The 23,927-nt window shown below is 51.4% G+C and overlaps 1 protein-coding gene across 4 annotated transcripts in view; it reads right to left on the bottom strand.

Annotated features, from left to right (window-relative positions):
* The window catches only part of PAX2 (paired box 2), a 76,640-nt gene that overhangs the window by 8,455 nt on the left and 44,258 nt on the right, over positions 1-23,927 (bottom strand). For all 4 annotated transcript variants that reach the window (XM_034661787.1, XM_034661788.1, XM_034661786.1 and 1 more), the window contains 2 exons: positions 11,038-11,213; positions 8,694-8,820 (listed from right to left, as the gene is read on the bottom strand). In XM_034661787.1, coding sequence (XP_034517678.1) covers positions 8,694-8,820; positions 11,038-11,213 — 303 coding nt within the window. The remainder of the gene's footprint in view (positions 1-8,693; positions 8,821-11,037; positions 11,214-23,927) is intronic.

Below are 23,927 nucleotides of genomic sequence, written 5' to 3'. Positions count from 1 at the left end.
AACGTATTCATGACTCGAAGATCGATAAACACTGTTTTTAACAAACCACAAGAACCCGTTCTCCGGCACAAGAAAGACACCGGTTTGTGAGAACGTACTCGAATTGTACCCATAGACGAGCTCGTACAAAGAACAGCAGAATAGCAGGTGAAGGAGCGGAGAGGCTGATCGAAAGTGAGGAAAACGTCAGCATCCAGAAGACCCAGGAAATAATAAAAAGGCAGCCGCCAAAGCAGCAGAGACGCTCTGGCCCGGTGATGACTCAGACCACAAGACTTATTAGACATAGATTTATACAGCCAAAGTTCTATTCGGTGAGTGTGGAGATGCTTTTCCTCAGCATCGTTCTCTGAAAATGAGCACTTCTGCTCTCCACTTGACACTATGGAGGGGCCCTAAGGCCAGAAAACATAACTCTTGTTTTACTATCCTATTCTCAAGTTTCGTCTGCGGCTCATGAGGTAGTGAAGATGCTCGAGGTTGGCAGTCTGTGTCTGCATTTGACACAAGCCTTTGTAATACTTCCAAGAATACACAGCTACTAAATTTGTAATTACTGCCTACATACACTGTACATTTACATACACCAATTACCATCACTTTATGACCCATCCAAGTTTATATAATCCACTGAAGTAACAAACTTTGAATCTGTAGAAGCTGCTTTTAAAAGACAGGAAAAGAGTTTTCTACAGGTTTCCTTTTGTTTCTTATTCCCCACGTTTCCGAAACCTCCCCAAGGTTTCCCTTGGGTGGGGGGAGGGGATGGGCAGAGAGCCCCCAGCCCCAGGCACCATGCTGGCCGCCAAGATCTTCATCCCGAGCCTGGCCTGCTCTGGGTTCCAGCAGAGGGGGCTGTGCTCGCAGCTCAGGTGCTGCTCTCCCAGCCGCTCTTGCTTCCCACCCGGCTGGACCTGGAGCTCCCGCTGTGCTGTGCCCGAGGCAGGGATGCTGCCCAGATCTCTGCGGGGCGCAGGAAGGGCTGCACCCCGACAGCCAACCAGCTGCATGCAACCAGTTATGCTGTTCTCACCCCTTCTCTTCCCAGCACAGTGCCCTCCTCTGGGCCATGGTCGCCTGCTGGCCTAGGGCCCCCAAGAGGGGGCTTCCTTTTAACTCAGCGGGGCTGTGGATTGAACTGCAGCCTCGGGATCCTGGGAGAAGGCTAGGGAGTGCTGGGGAGTATCACATTTTCAGAGGCCTGAAAAGGAGTCTGGCTATCTTCTAGAGAAGGAACCTGAGGCTCCGAGACAGGGTAAGACATCCCAGCCCTCTCCTCCTCCACTTCTCCAAACTGCCTTCCATAGCTCCTTTAGCAAATCGCAAGTGGAGACAGGTGCCAGCGCTCTGGAGGCCGGCCCGGCTCACTGACGGGGGCGCAGAGCACGAGAGACCCTCATGCTGGGTGGGCAGAGGTTAAGCCTGTTTGCACAGTCTCCCGATACTCCAGGTCTCCCAGTTCCTCTCCGGCTTTATTTTGTTCTCTGAGAGCACTGAATTGTCAGCTCTAATCCTTCCGAAGGCCGCAGCGTTTTTCAGGCGCTCTGTGTAAGTGAAACCCTAATCCCAAGGAAAACGGCCACTTAAGCTGCTGGAGCATTAGGCTGCTCTGGGAGCGGGCCCTCAGACTTCCTCCCTCCCTGCCTGGCAGCCCAGCCGCCACTGGGGAGGAGAGGGGAGGATTCCAGGCTGAAGGGAGCAAAGCCCTCTCAGAAGGAACAATAGTGGCAGGGCTTGCCTCCCAAAGCTCAGTGTTGAAAAAGTGCTGGCTTGTTTGTCCTGAGGCTGATAGCAGGAAAGGAAAGATTCTGATGGCCCTAGGGAAGCAGTGTGTGTGTTTGGGGGGTGGGGGTGGGGCTTCCTGTCCCTTGGGGGCTGGCTGGCTCTCTGGGGAAATAGGCTTTCAGGTCTCACCTAGCTGGCTTTGAGGCCACTGGGACATTTCTGAGCCCTTGGTCCCAAGGCACACCTGTAATATTTGTTAGGACACCACCATTTAGGGTTTCTAGTCATTCAGGAAAGACTGAGTTAACTGATTTTACTTTTACTTAGCCAACCTTTTCTTCTTAGAAAGTGTCAAATAATGGAGTAAACAAACTCAGTGCCAAGGGATCCCTCTTTTGGAGACTTCTCCTTTGGGACACCCCAAGCATCTCTAAACATCTATATTGGAGCTGAAAGGTTCTCCATAACCTGGCTCATGATGAAAATGGGGCCCAGTGCTTTCTATTAGGCAACCCTTTGTTAGCCTGAGTTGGCTACTATATGCACCTGAAATAAAGATCATTGATTTCTTAAAAATATTTTGCTTCACATTAAAACTGGCCCCTCTCCCTGATCTCTACATGGATCAGTGAGCCCTGGCTGTGGAGGACTAAGCACAGTCCATTTGGGGTGCTCAGCCTTTGGGTCTCATGGGTGGAGGGAAGAGATGAGGGAGAAGTCAAGAGGAAGGCCCAAGGTAATGGGCCGCATCTGAGCTCGGCTTAGAGACCACGGTACTGCGTCTTTGCTTAAATACCCGGGAGACTTTCACACCTTCATCTTCATGACTCTCTTCCCCTCTGCAGCTCCGTTAGCACCCCCACGTGCTTCTGTCCAGGGCACCCTGCTGGAATGGGCAGCGCATCACCACCGGCGGGGGCCGGGAGGCACAGACTTGGATGTGGATTTAGAATGAACGTTGGGGTGGTACAGCTCTCATTCTGCTCCAATTCCATCTGACTCTGCCAGGCCTGGAGTGGATTAGTGCTCCTTCTTTTCAATACCCTTTCCCTCTAAAGGTGAACTGGATAAAGGAGGAAGGGAAAGAGCCCAGATCCAATGACTCCCAAGGCTGCAGGCCCAGGGCACCCGCATTATCTGTCAATGTCTCATTGCTATGGAAATGCCCCCATAATTAAATCAGAGCCGAGGTCTGGGGGCTGGTGGTCCTTGGGGACACGGCTGGAGGCCTCAGGGATGTTTGGAGGAAGCTAGCTCCATACTGTTGGGTCTTCCGGGCCTAAGTGAAGGGTCCAGGGCATAGGGGTGCCGTGGAGAAGCCCTCTGGCTTGGTTTAGCCTTCGCAGCAAAGGCCTCGGACTTGTTGTATGTCAGAAGTTGCCCTAGCCCCCTCCTTTCAAGGTTGGAGAGGAGCTCTGATGTCTGTGCCCTAAATTCCTCTAGCTAATCAGGGGCTTTGAGCCGACAGACAAGGCTAGGAGACTCCCAGCCTCCTTCAGAAACATTTCTCAGCCTTTATTGCCCTCTCCTCCCCCGGAGGGGCTGGCCAAGGGCTAAGCTGTTTGTTTTATGGAGGGAAGTGCAATTGCATTGGAAGGGGGTTGTTAACTACAGGAAAGAGGCGGTTTCTGGAGGTCCTCAGGCCTCCCTGGGTAGGAGGAGGAGGGTTTCCCAGGATCCACACTTCTGTCTGCTAAAAGGCCACTTCACTGACCATCCCAGATGTGTGCAAGGGGTCTGAGCTTCTGAGCGCTCACAACCCTTTCTCAGAAGCTGAACCGGCACAGTTTTCACAGGCCTCCAGGACCTGGGGGGTCAGCCCTGCTTTTCAGCTTTGAACTTTGCCTTACTGACCTCCCCCCAATTTACCAGCTTCCAGGAGAAGCTTCTGCTCCCTCTCCCCACCGTGGGCACTCCCCTCTGGGCAGCAGCCACATCTCCTCCTGGATCTTAGCTATAGATTTCTTCAAAGCTGTAGTCTTAAGGCATCAAGAAAAGTTTCTCCCAAACACTTGAATAAAACCACCTTCTCCCCCCACTGCCATCCACCCAGGGTAGAGAAGCTAACACGCCTTTTTTCACTGAGGAGGACTGTATTTTCCTTGTCCCTAGCTTTCCAAAGTTCAGACATTTTTCCAAAGGGAAGATTCCCTGCTGACACTTGAATCTGGGAGCGTGGCTAAGCAGGGGACACTTGAGTCTGGGAGCGTGGCTAAGCAGGGGCAGGCTCTACTCTCAGGGCTGCCTGAGACTCAGTTCTTTCCATGGCTCCTGGACCTCAAAACAAGAAGCTATAGGTGTGGTCTTCCTTCCTCGTCCTTTTTGATTTTTATTACCCGAAGACTGGCTGAGCCATGGTGGGGAAGGGGATGTGGGATCTGGATCCGTGATAAACACAAAACTAATACGTTTCTGTTATCTTTTTTTTGGAATATGAAACATGCTTATTTTATAGCTGCTTTTGGGCTGTTCTATTATCCCCAGTGCTTGGCGATGTTAATTGTCCTATTTCTTCCTTCTAACTCTCCCTCATGATAGCTTGTATTCACATGAGGTGTGTAATTTCTCGTAGTGAGCTCGTCTTTGGTGATGGAGTCCCATGTGCCCTAGGTTGGCGAGTGCCTCTACAGAGAAGGTCGGCCCTGGTTCCTGCTGGGGTTTCTGAGTGGGTTATTATCCTAGACAAATTTTTATGTCAGTTCTTGGCTGGGGGTTCCTGCCATGTACTCAGGTATAAATTTGGACTCTGAACCAGGGTCAATCTTGGGGGCTCCATTTTTCATGGAGACAATTTTTCACTCACTTGCTTCCCTGGACCACTGGGATAATTTGTGTGTTCCCCTTTCACAGAGAGCGTTGTCTGGCTCTGTTCCTGGCTTTACGCAGGGTAATAGTCAGTTCCAGCTTCCTGCTTCTTTTGGACTCAAGGTCGTGGCTCCAGTCTCCCCAGTGAGGGGCCACGCCCAGTGTGACACTTCGGGTCTCACATTCCGCGCTGGCCTTGAGTCTTCCTCTCCTTCCAGTACCAGAGAGTGAGCTTTGGTTGTGTGTTAACAATTCTGGCTGCCACATTTTTATCCAGCTGTGTTTGGGGGAGGGTAGCCCACCTTGTTTCTGGACATGGGTCTCATTCCTCCATTACCTCTCTGGGACTAAAAGGAGGGTGGCAAGACCTACCACCTTGCGAAGCTCTCCTGGTGCTTGGTGGCAATGCCCACCGGAGGCCAGGGAAGGCCGTGCAGGGCAGCAGCTCCATGGACTGACGGGTGGATTCCGGGGCTGCTAGAGTTAGCATGGAAAGCCGCCATACACTCCCTGTCTCGCTCTGTGTGGCCTCCAGGGTTGGGAGCCTGCTCTCACCTTTGCGGTGGACTTTCACCAAGCCAAGGGACTCTCCAAGGGCCTTGGGGCCTCCTGAAACTAGCACTCCTTCTCTCCCAAACCAACACTGCTACCAGTGGCCCGGCATGCTCCTCTATGCCTAAAGACTTGGACAGGCACAGGAAGGGAGAGGTCAAGGTGAAGGTCATGGGGATGAGGGGCTCTTGTCTACCAGTGATGGGAGACTTGAAGGCACCAGCACACAGATGCAGCCAGAGTCCTCCCTGAAGTCCTGGCCCAGAGGTCTCTGGGACTACTGAGGGGTTGATGACAACCCCCTATGGGGTCCTCTGGAAGGGTAAGAAATTGATAGAAGAAGGTACCAGCCACCACCAGCCAACCTGAGGAGGCCTGGGGCCAGAGTACCGCCAACCCACTCTCTCCGCTAGCTGGTCCCTTTTTCCTTATCACTTCGGAGAGACTCGGCTCCGTTCCAGACCAGCAGCCTAGAGCAGTGGGCTGGAGAGAAGAGACGCCACTGAGCTAGGGCAGCCCAGCGGCGGAAGGGAAAGTGGGTGATAAATTTAAATAACCAGCTTGACTTGGCAGCTTGCTGAGTTGTGATGCAGTGAAATTAAAATCTCGGCAGAACTTGCAAACACCACCCAGAAAAATCCGTCTCTCTCTTTGGTTCCAAGATGGAAGGTGGGGAGGGGAGACTATCAGGCCAAGCCCCAGACACTGGCAGCCACCCTTGCCTGCAATGTGATTAGCTGTGTCCTGGCCCACTGGGCCCCACTCTCCCCTCCACACAATAGCCCAGGCTCCTCTCTCCGCTCAGTCCTGACCTTGTGGAACAGCTGTATCAAGTGGCTGGTGAAGTCTGAAATCAGCCTCCAGTGCCAGGAGGTGGCAGGAATATCAATAAGGTCGGCTCTCCAGGTTGGGCTAGGGCATTGCTGGGCCGGTTTCCCCAGGGCTCATCGCTGAAGGTTTACAGCCTCAGCTGCCTGTCCCCGGGGAGGAAGACGAGCTGGGTGCCTGAGACACAGGGGGTGAGGAGGGGACCCTGAACACCTTAGCACACCCAAGCCATGCTGTGGGCACCCATGACCTCCCTGCTCCCTCGTGTTTAGCACACACCTGGCTGGAAAGAGCCTCTCCTTTTCTTTCTCCACCAAAGTCCTTCATATTCTCCAACAAAATAAGCTTTTAAAGAATCTTCAAGAGAAATTTCTACAAATACACCCAAAGCCTCTCCCATATGCCAGCTGTGCTTGAAGTTTTCACAGATGCCAAGATCTTTCTAGAAGAACACAGCCCAAGTCTGCTTCTCTTGTGTCTGCTGTCCTTGCATCACTGCCTACTGCTACCCACAAAGTCCTGGCCCAAAGGCCACCACGCCGGACCCACTCCTGAGGTGGCCCATGAAGTCTCTGGGCACTGCCCCGTTTCTCACCTTGACAATACCTCCAGCAAATTCTGTTTGTCCCCATAATAAACACATCATGAATCATTCATCTTTAATAGATTATGCAAATTAGGAGGACATAAAATCAACAAAGATCAATAACTGCAGCCGTTTAATTGCCAGCAAAAACATTTTAAGAATGAGCATAATCTGCAGCCCTTTCTCCGGTAATGGCGCCATTAATCCAAACATTGGATCTTGGCCTAAGTGTAGAAAAATCATTCCCTGCCCCCACCTCCTCCCACCTCCCCTCCCCCACCTCCTCACACACTTCTCTCTTTTTGGTAATTTCCAGTTTCTGAGCGAGTTTCCCGTCATTACCACTGGTGAACAGCTCCGAATGTTAATGGTTCTGCTTTTGTTACTCCTCGCTTGATTGAAATGTCGCATACAGATTGAGATGTTAGTGCTAACTTGCCACCTGGGAATGTCAAGCTGGGTCTGAAATGAACTTTTCTCACACTTGGATCCAGATGGATCAGCCGGAGATGTTCCCAGGCTGAGCTGGGACCGTTCCAGGGCCATGGGGGGGGAGGCGGGCGGGGGATGCTCAAGGTGGAGGCACTTTTCTGCACCAGCCCAAGTTCTCCTGCAGCAGGAACCCTACCCGAAGACCCATCTCTCCACCCCAGGGAGCCCCTGCCTTCTGGACTATGGCCCCAGGCACAGAGAAACACCGCTGGGATAAGAGGAAAGTCTCCTGGGCTCCCTTTTGTCAGCAGCTGTGGGGTTGGCCACCTTCAGGAAGTGGCCACTGAAACTCTCAGAAGATCAGAAAGGTGGCCTGGCCTGCACCATCTCTCTGCCTTGGGTCAGAACACCCAGCAGCTCAGAGAGCTTCCACGTTGGCCAAGGAGGGCTCATGGCGAGGGCCAGTTTTGTCCTGACCCAGCTAAGGCCGCACCCCCAAAAGCCCTGTCTGGTTCTCTGACACTTCCAGAACTCAATCTCTGATCACCTAGCCAAAGAACTCAACCCTGTCTGGGCCAGAAACTGTTGTACCAGGACACCCCTTGAGGAAAGCCTGGGGAAGCTAAGGACAGGGCTCTCCCAAGCCCCCGGTGGAGGCTGGATGGCCACTCACAGCCCAGCTCAGGCCTGAGCCCTACTCAGATCAGCTCCACTCCAGAACCAGGGCCTTGCTCCCTGCCTTTGCCATTAGCTGTGACGCTGGCCGCCTCCAGCCCTGCCAGGTCCCCATGCCGCCTCCGCCCGCCTCGCTGGGCAGGTAACGCCTCAGTGTCTCCCAATCCCCACCGAGACCCTTCTCAATCATTCTGTCTCCCAAGGAACAAACAAACGGCACATTGGCTTTAGTGTCTCCAGAATAATTAGGTGAATTTTAATAACACCTCAATGTGTGTTTCTCCCACTTGGGCACTTTCCTGGCCCGGAAACCTTTCTGCAGTGCCAGGAGCCTTCCACTGCCTGCAGCTCTGTTCTGCGGCCTAGAGCTTCCTCAGCTGGGCCCTTCGCTGCACCACACCTCGGCCTTCTTCCCCTCCAGCTGCCTCTGCTGCCCCTAATCCATGGGAGCAGCTGGAATTAGATGTCCTCTCCCCCTGCATTTGACCGTGGGACAGGCCTGAACCTGCCTGGCCCTGAAATCAAGCCTCAGTCTCAGTGATTTCTCCGGGAAGCGGGAGAAGACTGGGATAATTGTGCTTATCGGTCACCGCGGAGGTGGATGCCATGCCCTGAAGCCCAAAGCCCCAGCTACCCAGGCTGCCTAGAGGGAGAAGAAGGCAGATTCCTCCAGGAGCCTTGGAGGCATGGGAGTGTGGAGGCTGGACACTGCCCCACTCTCCCCAGCCTGGCCTATTTACCCTCTGCATTCTTCTGTGCACTCCTAGCAAAAGGCTTCTAATTCTGGGCACCTTGGTGGAGGCAAGAGAAAAGGCAAAGAGAGAGACAAGAGGATGGGCAGAAGAAACCAGCAACAGCTCCTCCTCACTTTGACCTTTCTAGGCTGAGGCCCACAGACACCCTGACCAAATGTGAGTTTCTTCTCCTCACATTTGCACACATCTGTTCAGGAAGCACCCTGGTTTTTGGAGGCTCACTCTCCCTGCGGATATCATGGCGGGGGGCCCGCTTGTCACTCTGGGCCCCAGATGGCATGGGCTGAGGTGCCCCTATTGAAAGCAGCGACCCCCCCTCCCGGAAGCCTCCTTACCAGTCACAACGGGGTACGTCTGCGTGCCTGACACGTTGCTGCCCAGCTCGGGGTTGGTGGATGCAGATAGACTCGACTTGACTTCATCAAGCCCAGGGGTCAGGGCTGGGAGGGAGTACTCGTTCCCCTGGGAGAAGAGAGAAAAGCGACAGCTCTCTATTGATGCGCACACGCGGAGAAAGGGCTCAGTGTGCAGATGGGGAGGAGGACCGGGGAGCCTTCCCAGATGGGGTGGAAGGAGATGGCGGGGCAGAGGGAGGGGAGCGAGGGGGAGCAGGCTCAGCGGGGGATGGAGAGTTTTGTGTGGGTGGGGGTAGACCTGACTCGGGTAGCTGGAGGTGCAGCCTGGACAATATTGGTGGTGATCCCAGCACGCTTTCAACTGCTACAGCATCTCCTGCCTAAGAAGCCCCAAGGGCGGAGTGTAGCAGTTGGGTCCCCCCTGCTGAGAGGCAAGGGGTGTTTTCAGGTCCCCCTGGAGTCTTGCGGAGGAGGGGCGGACCATGACGGGAAGGCGGAGGCAGGAGCTGGGGGAAGGGCCCAGTGGGGCCTCTGGCCTGGCACTGCTGGGCTGGCTGATCGGGTGCTGGCGCCCCCTTTTTAAAAAACAAACAAAGACAGCCCCACGGGCCCCTCGCTCTCTGCCTGTGCACTGGGGTATGAAATTGGGGAGGGGGAGAGTCCACATGGCTAACAGAAGGGTGGGAGGGGGCCAGTCATTGACTCTGAAAGGGTGTCCTGCCCGAAACACTCGGGTAATTGCCTTTTTATTGCCGTCACCGCTCAGCCAGACCCCTGAGCTGGGCTGACCAGGAGTCTGCACAAAGCAGAAAAGTTGCTCTGATTAATATTACGTTAAATTAAAACTGATTTTCTGCTCTTTCGGGTCCGTTTTTTTCCCTTCCGCTTCCTGGCCCCCCCAGAGGGCCCCCTCCCCTCCCTGGCTGGCCGGGATTGCCTCGTCATTTCCAATTCCTTCTCGTATTGATCTTCCTGTAGAAATCAGTTTTGTAATTAGCTGCAAATTAGGCCTTCTACTGGGGGTGAAGCTGCCCCCTGATTTATCACCAGAGTAATTCGCTGTGATCGGAGAGAAATTAAAATGAACTCAATTAGGCTTCGGATTTGCTTTATGGGCCCTGCTCCGAGTTTCAGGGGGAAAAATGACTGTGCTGGTGTTTAATAGTCTAATGAAAGTAAATAAAGGTTATTCATTGTAATACAGCCGGGGACTCGTGGAGGGTGCACCGAGCCGCCCGCCTCGGCCGGCTCCTCCTTTGTTGGTTTATGGCTCAGGGCACCTTAAAAAGACTTTTGATTTTTGTTTTATGAAGACAAACAGCTTATGGGATAAAAGGACGGGCGGAGAGAAAGGCGAGTGGCTGCGAGCTGCTGGAGTCCTAGAGCAGAACTCTGCTGTGGGGATTCTGAGGGGCTGTGAGCGTGTGCGAGTGCGCGTGTGTGCGCGTGCAAGCCCAGCTGACCATGCTGTGCGTCGGTTGTGGGCCTGGCCTGGGTTGTAGGTGTGGGAGGAATGGGAGTGCGTGCACTGGGGGCCCCTCTGGATGTGTGGGTGGAGGCAGGTGCTGGAGGGGCGCCGAGCTGTGGTCTGGGAGAAGGCACCCCTTCTGGCTGACGGGGTTGTGCTCTGAGGACTGTGAGCTGTGAGTGGGGGGAGGAAGCAGGTGCCTGTGGTGGTGTGTAAACACAAGCACGTGAGTAAATGGGAGGAGTCAGGAGATGTGTTTCTAATGGTGCATTGTGCGGGTGTGTTGGGGGCTGCCTCGCACGCTGGGCCGTTCTGCATCTGGACGAAGTATCGGGGCTGAGGGGGAGGCCGTCAGCCTACCTTGGGTCACACTGGACAGCTGGATTTGGGGTCAGAAGGCAGGCACCGAGGGCTCTCCTTCTGGCACGGGGCGAGAAGAGCACCCTGGGCTTGCACAAACTTTCTGTAAGACCTCCAGGGCATTTAGACAGAGGACATGGCAAGAGGGCGAGGACATCTCCTGAGTATGCTATGCCAGACATGTGGAACGGCAGGGCTGGAAGGGACCTGTTAGACCTTACCCAAGTCCTCCACTCTACAGATGGGGAAACTGAGGCTCTGAAAGGGGGCAAGACTTACCCAAGACCTATCACCCAGAACTCATCATTTCCAACTGCCATATACCATAATGGTTTTTCTTAACTCTACCACAACGTCCTTGTGTGAGTGTGTCCACTCAGCACACACACAGTGCACCCATACATCACACATGTGACCCTGGGTACATGCATTCTCCAGAGGTCTGTTCTGTCCCCGTTCCCGTCCACTCCTGCAAGCAGAAAGCTCCTTCCTCACCTGTTCTGATTTGATGTGCTCTGATGCCTGGAAGACGTCAGGGTAGGAAGGACGCTCAAAGACCCGATCCAAAGCTTCCAGCTGCTGCTGGGTGAAGGTGTCAGCTCTCAAGTGCTTCCGCAAACTGTCCACACCACTCTGGGAGTCTCCATTGGGGACTGAGCCCTCGGACACATCTGGAGGACACACGGACACTCGGGGCATCAGCACAGGCCAGCACAGGCACAGTGGGTCCCTTGCTGGGACCCCTCATGGCCAGCGTCTCGGCTAGAGCAGCTGACCCAGGGGCTGACCATGCCTCAGAGATCTGGCTGGGGAAGCCAGAGCCTCTGAAGGACCTGGGAAGAGAAAGGGAAGTTGTCCCAGTGTGGGGGCCGGGAGTATGGGAAGGACTGGACAGAGGTATAGCCAGGGGTCTCCTTAGGGGATGTCTCCCCTGAACCCCTTCTGTCCCCAGGCCTGGGTCAGCCTGGGGGAGGAGCTGGGTGTCTCAGACCAGCATTACCGAGCCTGTGGAGAATTGAACTCGGCTCTGAGATGAATTTCAGTTCCACTGACTCCAAGGGTGGAAAATCATCAAATCTCTGAGGCTGAGTGTAACGTGAAGACGGGGTGAAGTAATTAACTTCACCACCGAGGGAGGAGGGACTCTGAAAGTCAAGCTGAGGCGTTCTGCTCGCGTTGGGCCAGGTCTGAGACCAGAGCAGGAGGACGGCAGGTGGCACATGAGCCGGGAGACAACGCCCCGGGCAGAGACTAAAGACAGAGTCTTTGTGGGTGCTCTTGTGCCCAGACCGCCCTCCTCAGCCTCTGTCTCTGACCCAGACTCCGACTAGACCTCTGTCAGGGGCCAGCTCCTCCTGTGGTTCTCACGGAGAGCCGAGGCTCCCTCCATGAAGGAAAGGCCAGGGTGGTGCCACAGCGTGCCCGTTCCCTGGGGCTGCAGGCCAATTCTGTCCGAGCCCTGCTCTGCCCAGGCTGCTACCCTTCCCTCCCCATCCCTGCACCGCTGCATCAGGTCTGTTAGTGTTTTCAGAGCACACAGTGAGCTAAGTGCCTGCCCTCTGTCTCTCTCTGAATGTCTACCCAGCAACTCCCCAGCCTGAAGCTGGGTCCTCGCCAGCCACAGCATGGCCTCTCCTTGGCTTCCTTCAGCCCAAGACCCACTGAGGAACCTTGGGCCTGGGGCCAGCCCATGCTGTAGGCCTCAGGGTGTTCCTCTGGGACTGTTATATATATCAGTTTATAGGTGATTATACAATATGATATAATCAATATTGCATTATATACAGTAACACTGTACAGTATCATTCAGGAGACCATAGAAAATATTACATATTGATCAACGTCAACCTGCAGCCGTCCTCTCTTCTGGCCTCCTGGACGGAGCATGGGGTGTGCTTTCCAAATGGGACCGGCTGCCTTCCCTTTCCTCCACTCTATTCCTCAGGAGGTGGGAAAGCAAAGTGTGTGAGAAATGAAGAGCAGGATCGAGGCTGAGGTGGATAGACTGACACAGGGGCGGCCTCCATGGTATTTCTACGTTCCCTGCATTCCTACGGACACAAAACTTGGTTGTTGTGTTTTTTACTGTGTAAGCCTCTGGAACAATTTTCTGTCTTAGAAACTGTGTGCGTCTCTCTTATGTGAGTTAGGGCGTGGCATATTTCGTTTTTCCTTTTAGGTGGGTATTCTCTGTGCGGTTGCATTTGTACACGTATAAACATCCAGATAAATATGGTGTGTGTCCGTGTAAGTGACAGAGTGAGAACTGTTCTCAAAGTGTGTGTGTACGTGTGTGATTGCACGGGGAGCGTGAGCTCAGGTGCCCCATGTTTCTTCTATGCCTGCTTTTTTTTCAAGGATGTGCTATCCTCCTAAATCCCACCCCTTGGAGCTGTTGGCATGTTCCATTGTGTCTAATCCTCTCCTGCTGGAGTCCTCCTACCTTTTTGCAAAGCCCTGCTGTCGGGCCGAGGGAGGCAGCAGTGTCTTTGTGTGTGGTTATTGCCGTGTCACCAAATGGGTCCTGGGAAGGAAGGTGTGCGTCTGTCTGTGAGCATGTGTTCCTACATGATGTGCATGGGTGTGTGCACATGTGTGGGAAGGCTCAAATCGTGCCTCTGTGTGGATTTGTATATAAGCCTGTGTGTGGCTCAGCTCAACCTTGTGTGTGTGTGTGTGTGTGTGTGTGTGTAGGAGCTGAACTGAAGCTTTGTCCTCAGGTCACTGGCTGGAGGAGTCTCTTTTCCTTCATTTATTCAGGGGCCCTTCAGATCTTGACAAATCTGTCACTCTAAATTTGCGAGAGATTATGGTGCTCTCTCCCTAGCCCGCAGAGAGGTGATATATGATATCTGCTGCCCCTATTGATTGCCTGATCTGGTGGCAGAGGCCGGCGAAATGAACTTGAAATGAACATCATGCCTCAACTCATTGTGCGTATAATACACTACTTAATCCCACATTTTTCAGCCGCTATGGAATTCAATTGATCAATCATGTTCCACTGATAGTACTGTTTTAGGGGTTATTGCTGCTCCCTCCACTCCCTGACCTTTTTATTTATTTATTTTTTTGTATACTCAGGCCCTGGTGATAAGACAGGTTACAGAGGCAGCAATGGAGGGGGGAGGGAGGAAGGAAAGGCAAAGGGAAGCCTGCTCCTGGAAGAGGTGGCAGAGGGAGGCAGGCAAAGGGAAGGAGAGGAGGAGGAAGGGTGTGAGGGTGAGGGAGAGAAAGAAGGTGCTGGAGGATAAGGGAAGCAAGGTGGTGTGATGAAAGCCTGCAGAGAACCCTGAGAGAGGCTACAGGGGGCTTGAGGAAACTCCCCAAAGGAGGAGGAAGGCAATGAAGAGGCAGGAAAGGCAGCAGTAATGATGAATGGTGAAGGAGCACAAAGAAAGTTCTGGGGGATTGGGCGGGGATACAGGGACAGGGAGTGGGCAGTGGCACTGATGGGGACAGGAAGCTCTTGCAGGCTCTCTCCAGAGGAGGATGGCACCCTTCCTTCAGCTGGAGAAGGACGGAAGGGATAAAGGCAAGGGAAGAGGGTGGGAAGGGAGTGAGGAGAGGTGGCTGGGAGAAGCCTAGGGTCAGAGGTCCAAGAAGGAGAAGCACAGGAAAAGAGGAAAGGCAGAGGCAGAGAACGGGGAGAGGAAGAAGGGAAGATGTTCCTCTCACCAGAAGCCTGGGGAAGTGCTGGTTGGGGAGAAGGCACTTGAACAGAAAACCTGGGTGTCCAGCTAAAGAAGGGTGGATGGCGGTGGGTTTTGGAGGGTAGGGTGAAGAAGGGGAAAAAGAGAAGAGAGGAGAGGAAGAGGAGCAGACACCAAAAGAGAACATGGAAGCAGAGACTAGAAAAGGAGGAGAAGATGAAGGGATGCTAAGCGCTGACCACTGGCAGGAACCTCCTGAGGATGATGGAGAGAGAGCCTTCCAGGTAGGACTTCCCAAGGGGGGACTCTCAGAGGTGACAGCAAGGAGAGGGATGGAACCACACAAGGAGATCAGTGCTAGGCCCGGGTATTCAAGGTTCGCTGGCAGAGCTGGGCCAAAACAGAGGAAGAGGCAGAAGCCCATCTCGATCTAGGTTTCAGAGTAAGCAGGGAAGGAAATGTGTGAGGAATTAGATAGCATCCTTCTGCAAGAAGATTCCTGACCCAACAGAGACAGCTCCCTTGTGCCAAGGAGCCAGGCCATAAGTTCCCGATAGCTAGAGACCATGACTTAATGCATCTCTGTGGTTCTAGCACTGGGCACGGACTTGGGCATAGAGTAGGTGTTTGATGAGTGACTGAATGAATGACTGGCCCAGACCCCTGGCCAAAGGTCTCTGGACTGGCCACCTGACTGGCTTGACACCCCAAAAGACCCAGTCACCTATCAGGCAAGTCTCATGCATCCCTAGCAATCAGAGAGTGTGAGAAGATCCATAGCAGGTCGCTGGGAAGACTTGTGCCCTGGGGAGACTTCCCTCCCTGCCACGTCTGCCAAGCTTCTAACAGCATCACTCTCAGCAACACCGCCCTGCCCGCCTATGGTGCCTTTGCCCAAGGGACAGAGAGCACCGTCTTCCCAGAGAAGAGCAGCACTTGACCCGGGAGCTGCAGAAGGGCCATCCAAAGAAGGCAGCAGAGGTCGCTTGAGAATAGGGACCAGAGAGAGCCTCTAAATTGAGCTCTCCAAGTCAAGGCCTGTCACAGACAGCAGGGGTGGGATCAAATGGGTCTGTTGGCCCATGGTGGGAGCTGGTTCCAGAGAAGGTCTTTCCTAACTGATGGGAAAAAGCCCTTGGCCTTTATCTTGATGAGATAAGCCAACCCCTTGTCAGGGTTCCAAGAAGAGGGCTGGAGTGTAGTGGCCACATGTCCTGAGCTTTGCGGAACAATTCTGATTTTTAGTTCTCTTTCCCACTGCCAGGCCATGCTTTTAGATTAAGGTTGGAAAATGTGGTTGCTGTAGGTTTAGTAAGACCTCACCCTGCACCCTGCCAGAGCGAGGATGGGACCGTGTGCTAGTCAGTCTCTGCGTGTGGAGGATTCAGCCCCGTTCTCCTGCTGTCCCTGACCCAGCCACCATCCATTAGCAGCTCACAGGACTCAGCTTATTACATGCCACTAAATCCTCCTCACAACCCTGTGAGGTCAGGGCTGAGATACCTATGTGAAAGAGAGGGAAACTGAGGCAAAGAGACATTAAGTAGCTTAGCCAAGGGTAGGCAGCTGGTTAGTGACAGTCAGGATTTGAATTCAGGTCTGCTTGTCCCAGAGCCTACCCACTACCTCATTTCACTCTGCTGCCAGGGTTCCAAACCCAGGGGCTCAGCTGGGGACCACTTGACTCCATCTGGGGCATGGTCTCCCTCCTAGCATCCCCACTTCTCCTTTGAAAATGACTAGGGGACACTTGGTCCAAATTTCTCATTTTTCTAGTAAGAAAAATTAGAAGGGGTGAGCAGTGAGCAGGGAGAGGTGACCAGTCTGAGGTCATGCAACTAGGTGGTAGGGCTCTCAGAACTGGAGCCCCTTCCAGGGGTTTGGTCCAATACAGCAAGAGCCCTCTCAAGGACAGTGAGCTATTACAAGTCCTTTTTGGAATAAGACAGGATATAAGTAAAGTAATTAAACTGCTCAGCTAAAACTTTGATGAATATTTTTCTTTCGGGGGAACAAAGGCTCATATTGTCTTCTCCTCTGACTGCATCCTCTTAGCTGGGCAGTTCATAGAAAGCTTTCACAGACCTTAGGTTATCTGGGCTTCCTAACCACTCTCCAAGGTAGGTAGGGCTTATGATCCCCCTTTTACCGGTGAGGAAACGGGCTCAGAGTAAACAAAGTATAGATTAAATAAGGGTAGGTGGCTAGCTCAAGGGCATATCCACCAGGGAGCCTGGCACTGGGAAGGTGCTCGGTGGACAGCTGAGGATGGAGCAGAGCTGCCTGCCCAGCCAATGTCCACAGCATGCACTCCAGCAGTGGTGCCCTGGTCTCCATGGGGACAAAGACAACTGCAAAACCAAAAAAAAAGTCTTGACTGGAAGGAGAGCCACCGACATGGGAAAAAGGTTACCTTCAGATCATGAGCAACTCATTTTCTTCTCATCTAAGATTTTCCCATATTGCCCAGTCTCTGTACAGGAAGCAGTTACCACTTCTAGAATCGTTAATAAAAATGTCTTTTACTCCTCAGCAAAAGGATCTGATCTCATTCACTTAGCCTTGTTACTCCCCATCTACTCTGCTTCCTGGGAGCAGAGCCCTACCTTCTACTCTGCAGGCCAGGCCTATTCATGAACAGCGTTGTCCAGTGGGAGCACAGCACTTGGGCAGGAGGGAAGCCACTGAATGCCGCGTCTGAGGGATGAGGGCTAGACACAGAAGTGTTCTGTCCTCCTGTGTGAAGACTTCCTACCTGAATTCTCAAAGTAGTCACTGCAAGGGACCAGAGAAATTCTTTTGCACTGACCAAAAGGTAGGTGGGGTGATGATTAGAGACAGAAGGAAATAATGCCATTTCCTTGGTCAGAAAGCACCAAGGCTCATCAAAGTCTACAAAATCAAGGTGGGACGAACAAGGGCTACCCCCCCCAAATCCCAAGAAGTAGGAATTAGGCATTTGAGAAGAATCCTTTTAAAGTACAGGAAAGAACGATGCTAACTTCCATTTTCTTAGCCCCAGTACACATATCTACGTATGAGGAAACCGACCTTACAGCTTTAACACGCACTCATTAAATCCACTCAACTTGATGAGGTACTTCTCATTTTTCAGATGAGAGGCAAAATTATTTGTTCATCATTATCCAACTAGGAAGCGGCAAAGGCTGGATTTGAACTCAGGGCGTCTGACCCCAAAGCCCTTTCCACTCTACCGAATATGCCTTTTGTGTCAAAGATCCTCACCACTGTCATCATCATTTATGGACGCTATGTACTAGGCAGGCTTGAGGTGCTTTACCCACATGATCTCCGATGCTCACAGAACACTTGCCAAAGAGATACCCTTAGTTCAATTTTACAAATGAGGAAACAAGCGGAGGGAGAGAAAAAAAGGAAAGAAAGAAAGAAAGAAAGAAAGAAAGAAAGAAAGAAAGAAAGAAAGAAAGAAAGAAAGAAAGAAAGAGAAAGAAAGGAAAGAAAGAAAGAAAGAAAGAAAGAAAGAAAGAAAAAGTGTGCAAGATCACAGAGCAGAGGGGAAGCAATCCGGGGGTAAGTCGGTCTTACTTCATCCGAAGACAGAAAATGACCCGAAAAAGCGATATAGGAAGAAAAGAGAAAAGCACGGAGGAAGTAGGAACCGTGCGCGATGGGCTTCAGCCCCCAGGAGGCCGGGGCGCCGGAGGGGCAGGGGCTAGCCGGGGCCGGGCCGGGGTGGGGGCTCCGCGCCGACTCCGCTCCAGACCTTCCCGACGGCTGGCCTCTGCGCGCCCTCCCCCGCTGGCTCCTCCGACACTACCTTCCCCCTCGGAGGGCTTCACCCCCAGCTGCCAGTTGTTGCAGTTTCAAACTCAATTGTTCTCCTCGGTACTGAGGCAAATGGAGTCATTAATTACCTTCTATCGGCTGGGCTGAGTTCAGAATGCGATCAATATCCCCGCTTGTCATTCAGGGCAGCCCGCCGGTGCAGCCCCGGCCCCACCCCCACGCGGCGCCGGCCCTCCCCTCTGCGCGAGCGCGGGCGGGGTCCCGCGGCCCGACCCCGCCGGCCGCCGCAGGCTTTCCAGGGATTCGGGCAACGGGGAGGGGGCAGCGTAGGGAGAAAGAAAGGGAAGGGGCGCGGGGCAGTGAGGGGAGAATGGGAGGAAAGGGGAGGGGAGAGGAAGGGAGGAAGGAAGGAAGAGGGGAAGCTTGGGGGAAAGGAGAAATAGGAAAAGGAGAAGAGAAGAGGAAAGCCACGCTGCCCTGTGCGGGGAAGGGCTGCAGAGTGTGCTGGTGGGAACACGGTTTGTCCAAAGAGATGGGATGACAGTCCCCGTCGCCTCCCATCCTTAAACTCGACAACCTGCGGGAGTCTGCCCTGGCCAAGCCAAGCTCAAGAGAAGGGCATGAAGCAGCGCTTGGAAACAGGACCCAAAGCTTAGGCTCTGAGCAAGACTAGGTTCTGCCTGGCCTTTTAGCCCTGGCAGACCACCTGCTCTCCTTGACCAAGCTCAGTTCTGAACACTCAGTGAGTTCATGGTAGGGGGAAAAGTGGGGGTGGCGGCCTGGCCTGCCTGACCTCAGTCTAGCTGTGCCCATTTACACACCCATGTGCCTCTAGGGACACTAAACTGCACTGGTGATCCTGACATAACACTGGACGAGGAGTGACATCTGAGCTGAAATCCTGGTTTTGTCGCTCACGTGCTATGTGGCCTTGGCCAAGTCCCATGAGCTTTTCTGGATTGGGTTTCCTGGAGTTACACCAGCGGGTGGCTAGCTCCTCCCTCAGCAGTATTAATTTCTTCTTTCTCTGTGTTACAATAGCCATCTATCCAAACCTCTATTGTAGAAATAATAATAATAACTGAAATCGATCCCGTTCCTATTACAGTAGCAGACACTATGCGTAACATATAGACACTGACTTAATCCTTACAATAACAGCAACCAACATTAAGTGTTTACTATACATTAGGCACTCATCTAAGAATTATACATATATTAACTCATTTAATTTTCACCAGAACTTAAGCAGGAAGCTGCTATTATTATCCTCATTTTGTAGGTGAGGAAAGGGATGTACAGAAGTTCCAGAACCTTCCTAAGGTTACGCAGCTAACAAGTGACGCAAGAGGCAGAAGCAAACACAGGCAATATGCCTATGGCAACTTGAGTTGGTAACCTGGAGAAACCAAGGGATGGAAAGGTTAGGTAACTTGCCCCAAATTACCTACTACAGCCAGTAAGTGGCAGAGCCAAATTTAGAATCTAGATGTATCACAGTTGGTTTTTTAATGTTTGTTTTCTCCACTAAACTGTGACTGTTTTGAAGGCAGGGACCCATCTTTTTCAACTTTGTAAACCTAGCATAGGGCCCGAGGTGATTAAAAAAATAAATGTTGGCTGATTCATCTAACAGAATCCCAGAAGCAAAAGTAGATAAATTCTTAACTTGCTTTGCTCAACAGTTTACCTTTTAGAAGAAAAAAGAAGCAACAAGGTAAATTGCTACTCTGGATTCAGTGTCATTGCATTTTACAGCTGCAAATTATCATGGAGATCATTTTAATCTGATTCCCTCTTAGAGACCCCCCCCCAAAAAAAAAGGCTCAGAAAGGTTGAGTAATTTTCCCATGTCACACAGCTGGTCATCTTTAAGATGGGAACTGAGGTTGTTAATGCCCAATGCCCTTTTCACTATTCCAAACTGCTTAATTCTGACCAAGAAACAAAAACCGATAAAAGGGAAGTGATGGGGATCTGGGGAGAAAGCAAGCATGTCTAGAGTTGACAGTAGCCAAGGAAGGAGGCATTGGACAGAATCCAACTTGAGGAAAGCAAACTGCTACATGGGGAGGGAAGAAACAGTCATGTGATCCCACGGCAAGAGATTCTACAAGGAGTATAATTCTGTAAGGACAGGGTGCTCTAAAACTGAAATTCCACCTGTATAAGCTCAAATAATCAACCTGACAAAGTAGAGGGACTGGAGTGGGGGAGGGGTTGAAAGAGAAGGACATTTAAGGAAAATCATTGTTGTTGCACACGGATAAGCTTTAAAATATGATGAGCCTAGATTTTAAAAGGACATGTACACTGAGCAATGGAAGATTATGCAGCCATTAAAAAATCATGTTTTCCAAGAATATTTAATGATATGTGAAAATGGTCCGATATAATGTTAAAGGCAAATAGCAAGACACAAGCTGTATATACAGTAACATTCCAATTTTGATTAAAAAAAATTATATATGCACAGAAGGAAAAAAAAGACCATAAAGAATATACCAAACTTTAACAGTGGTTATCTCTCAGTGAAGAGATTATGGGTGATTTTTTTTTAATTTACTGTATCTTCCAAATATCTTCCAATGAGCATGTATGACACTTATTATCAGACAAAAGTTATTTTTTTCCCTCTTAAAAAGGACACACAACAGTTGGAAGAAGGGGACCATAACCGAGGATGGATATGAGAGTAGCATGAACCTGTCAGGAAGACAAAAGCTCAGAACTAGCTGAGACAACAGAAAAGCGCCTTCCTAGCTATGTTTGAGGAAAGAACAAAAAGGAAGGCAGGTTTAGGTTCAGTCCTTGAGAAGGGGAGTAAGACGGAAGAAAAGGGAGAGAAGGCAGGACCTCTTGACCCTCCCTCCCCCAGCTTGCCTTTGCTTCTCCATCAAAGAAAAGAATCTTCAAAATGGGACCAGCAGGAGTTGCCCAGGTCAGGAGGGGGCCAGGCAGGTAACTCCTATCTATTTCAATTTGCTTAACTTTCCCGGCCCCGGATAATTCATCTACCAGCACCCTCAGGGAGAAAGTAGATAGGAGCCTGAAGTTTTTGTTGATAATCCTTGAGAAGTCACAGTGAAAGGGGGAGGCAGCCACAAAGGCCAATGCCAGCTCCCTGCAAAAGGGGGATTATGCAAATAATGCTCTAATAAATTTAAGGCTAGGGTCTGGAAATCTTTTGGAAGAAATTGTTATACAGTTAATTTGTGGGCCCCAGGAAAGAACATGGTGATTCCCTGGAACCTGCACGCACTCACCAAGTTGTGGCACATTAATTAGCTATCAATGCTTAGATCAAATGCCAACCCCACTAAAACCTCCTTAACTGCCCCGGTGGGAAGCAATGGCACGCTCTCTCTCTCTTTTTAAACATTCATCATAGCACTTTATACCTTGATCTTAGCATCTATCACATTCTGCTTCTGTCACGATGGGCACATTTGTTCCCTGCTAGATCAGAAGCTTCCTGTAGTCAAGAGCTGCATTCTATCAGCAAGTTTTATGTATACCAGGCACTGGATCTGCTCATCAACTCAAACTGCATTTTTTATTGATTAAGGAAATGCTGTGGATGTGGTGAATGTTAACATCTCACAAAGAATCTCCTTCCTCATTTTATGGGCGAGGTGAAGAAAAGTGAAATGGTTGATGGCCGCTGGGCTCAGTAGTACCCAAAGCATTCCTCTACTGCAACTGGGAGGGAGTTTTCCACTGGTGGGCCAATGTCTCTCCTTTCTTATAAAGGCAAATAATTCTTTTTAAAAAAATGTTTATTTATTTATTTGGGAGAGAGCACAGAGGGAGAGGGAGAGGGAGAAGCAGACTTCCCGATAAACAGAGAGACCGATGCGGGGCCCGATCCCAGGACCCTGATATCAGGGTCAGAAGGCAGATGCTTAACCGACTGAGCCACCCAGGCATCACAAGGCAAATAATCCTTTTTTTTTTTTTTTAAGATTTTATCCATTCATTCGACAGAGCGAGAGCACAAACAGGGGGAACAGTAGAGGAAGAGGGAGAAGCATACTCCCCGTGGAGCAGGGAGTCCGATGTGGAACTCAATCCCAGGACCCCGGGATCAACACCCGAGCTGAAGGCAGACACCTAACTATCTGAGCCACCCAGGTGCCCCAAGGCAAATAATTTTTGTAAAAAAAAAAAAAAGAAAGAAAAGAAAAGAAACAAAACCCTGCTAGGATGATGCTACAGAAGGCATCCTTATGATCTTAATCAGGTGGAATTAAGAGCCCAAACCAACAAGATGAAACCCAACAGGGATAAATGGAATGCCCTATGTTTAGGTTAAAAAAAATCAATTATCCAAGTGCAGAATGGGGTAGACCTGGCTTGATAGCAATTGATGTGAAAAAAATCTCGAGGTTTTTGTTGACCACGAACTCAATATGATCTTGAGTCTGAAAGAGCTGCTTAAAAAAATCGAATGTAATCTTAGGCTACATTATGGATGCAGAATGTCCAGGTGGAGAGTGGCAGTGGTTCTACCGTTCTTGGCATTGGCTAGACTGTCTCTAGAGCTCAGTGTGCACGTAGGAGAGACCTTAATTGTCAAGAATGAATTCAGAGATGGGTAACCAGGATGGTGGGAAACCTTCCTCCAGTGCAGGGACCACATCCTGTGAGAAACTGAAATCCACCCTCACCCACCCCCTGGCCAAGTGGGATGAATGGAAACAAGGGAGGAAGGGAGGGAGAGAAGAGATGGTGTCAATGGGAGATCTTTACCATCACTCTAAGCGGTGAATATTGTTGTCCCTATTTTAAAGATGAGGATTCTGAGATTCAGAGAGATCATGTAAACAGGCAAAGGTCCCACACCCAGTAAGGAGTGCATATGGACCCCACAAGCAGACATTTGGATTCCAAGGTTTTTCCGTCAACACTACCCCGACTCAGTATAAAGGCAGTGCTGCTAACAATGACAACTGTCCATGTATGTCCTATGTCCAGGCAGGGGCTGTGGCCTGTCAGGCAGCACTGGGGGAAGGGAGAGTTCTATGTGAGTGGCAGGTAAGACCAGATGACCTTTAAGAATCTGAGACTTTGCCTTGTCACCACCCTCAGCCGGGCCACTGGTCTTCCTCCTCATGGGAGGGGTCTCTGGAGACAGTCTCTCTGCATCTTAGCTACTCCGGGCTCAAGTCCCATCTCCTGCTTGTTCTTCTAGCCACTTCCCTGGATTCCTATCGAATGCTCAGCCACATGGTTCAGCATTTAATTAATAGCTTATTGTCTGATGTGTGATAGCCTTGCCTTCCCCAGTAGATTATAAATTCCTGGAGATCCATGTCCTGGTTATTTGTTCCTCTCATACATCCCAACACAGTGGGCACTTGGACCCACACTGATACAAAGCTCTCCAGAGACATAAGTGTGACTTTTCTCAATATTCCACTATTCACACACCAAAGCAAAACCACAGACTCTCAGCTCTCTGAAATGGTTTACAGGAAATCTGCCCGAGGACAGAGGCATGACCTGAATGATCATTTAGGGCCCTCATATTTCCTCACCAAACAGCAGAGAGGAGACCTAGAACTCCAGAGTATTATACCAGTACAGGTACTTTCCCCATTCTGAATAAGTTAGCCGCCCTTCTCCCCAAACTCCCTAGTTACCTGTAGCAAGGAAGGGCATGAGCACCCATGGCCAACAGGCAGCCAGCATGAGTACGTGTGACCCATCTATGAAGTAGGAGGGTGAGCAGGTAGAGATGAAGCTGGAGGGAAGGGAAGACCAGAGGCAATGATGGGAGAGGAGCAAACAGGTATTGGAGAGAGAATCGGAATGCACAGAGAAAGGGGAGGAGTGAGCCCTGGCTGGGTTTGGGTGAATTCCCCGGAGTGATCAACTTTCCTGCTTGAGAACAGGCACTGTGCCTTCCTGCTGGCCGGCTGGCAGAGGATAGGGCTCCAGGCTCCCTGGCCGCGGGTGAGG

This window comes from Ailuropoda melanoleuca, chromosome 6, assembly GCF_002007445.2.
Source record: "Ailuropoda melanoleuca isolate Jingjing chromosome 6, ASM200744v2, whole genome shotgun sequence".
Taxonomy (NCBI): domain Eukaryota; kingdom Metazoa; phylum Chordata; class Mammalia; order Carnivora; family Ursidae; genus Ailuropoda; species Ailuropoda melanoleuca.
Note: the sequence above shows the minus strand (reverse complement) of the source record. Positions and strands in the feature narration are given on the sequence as shown.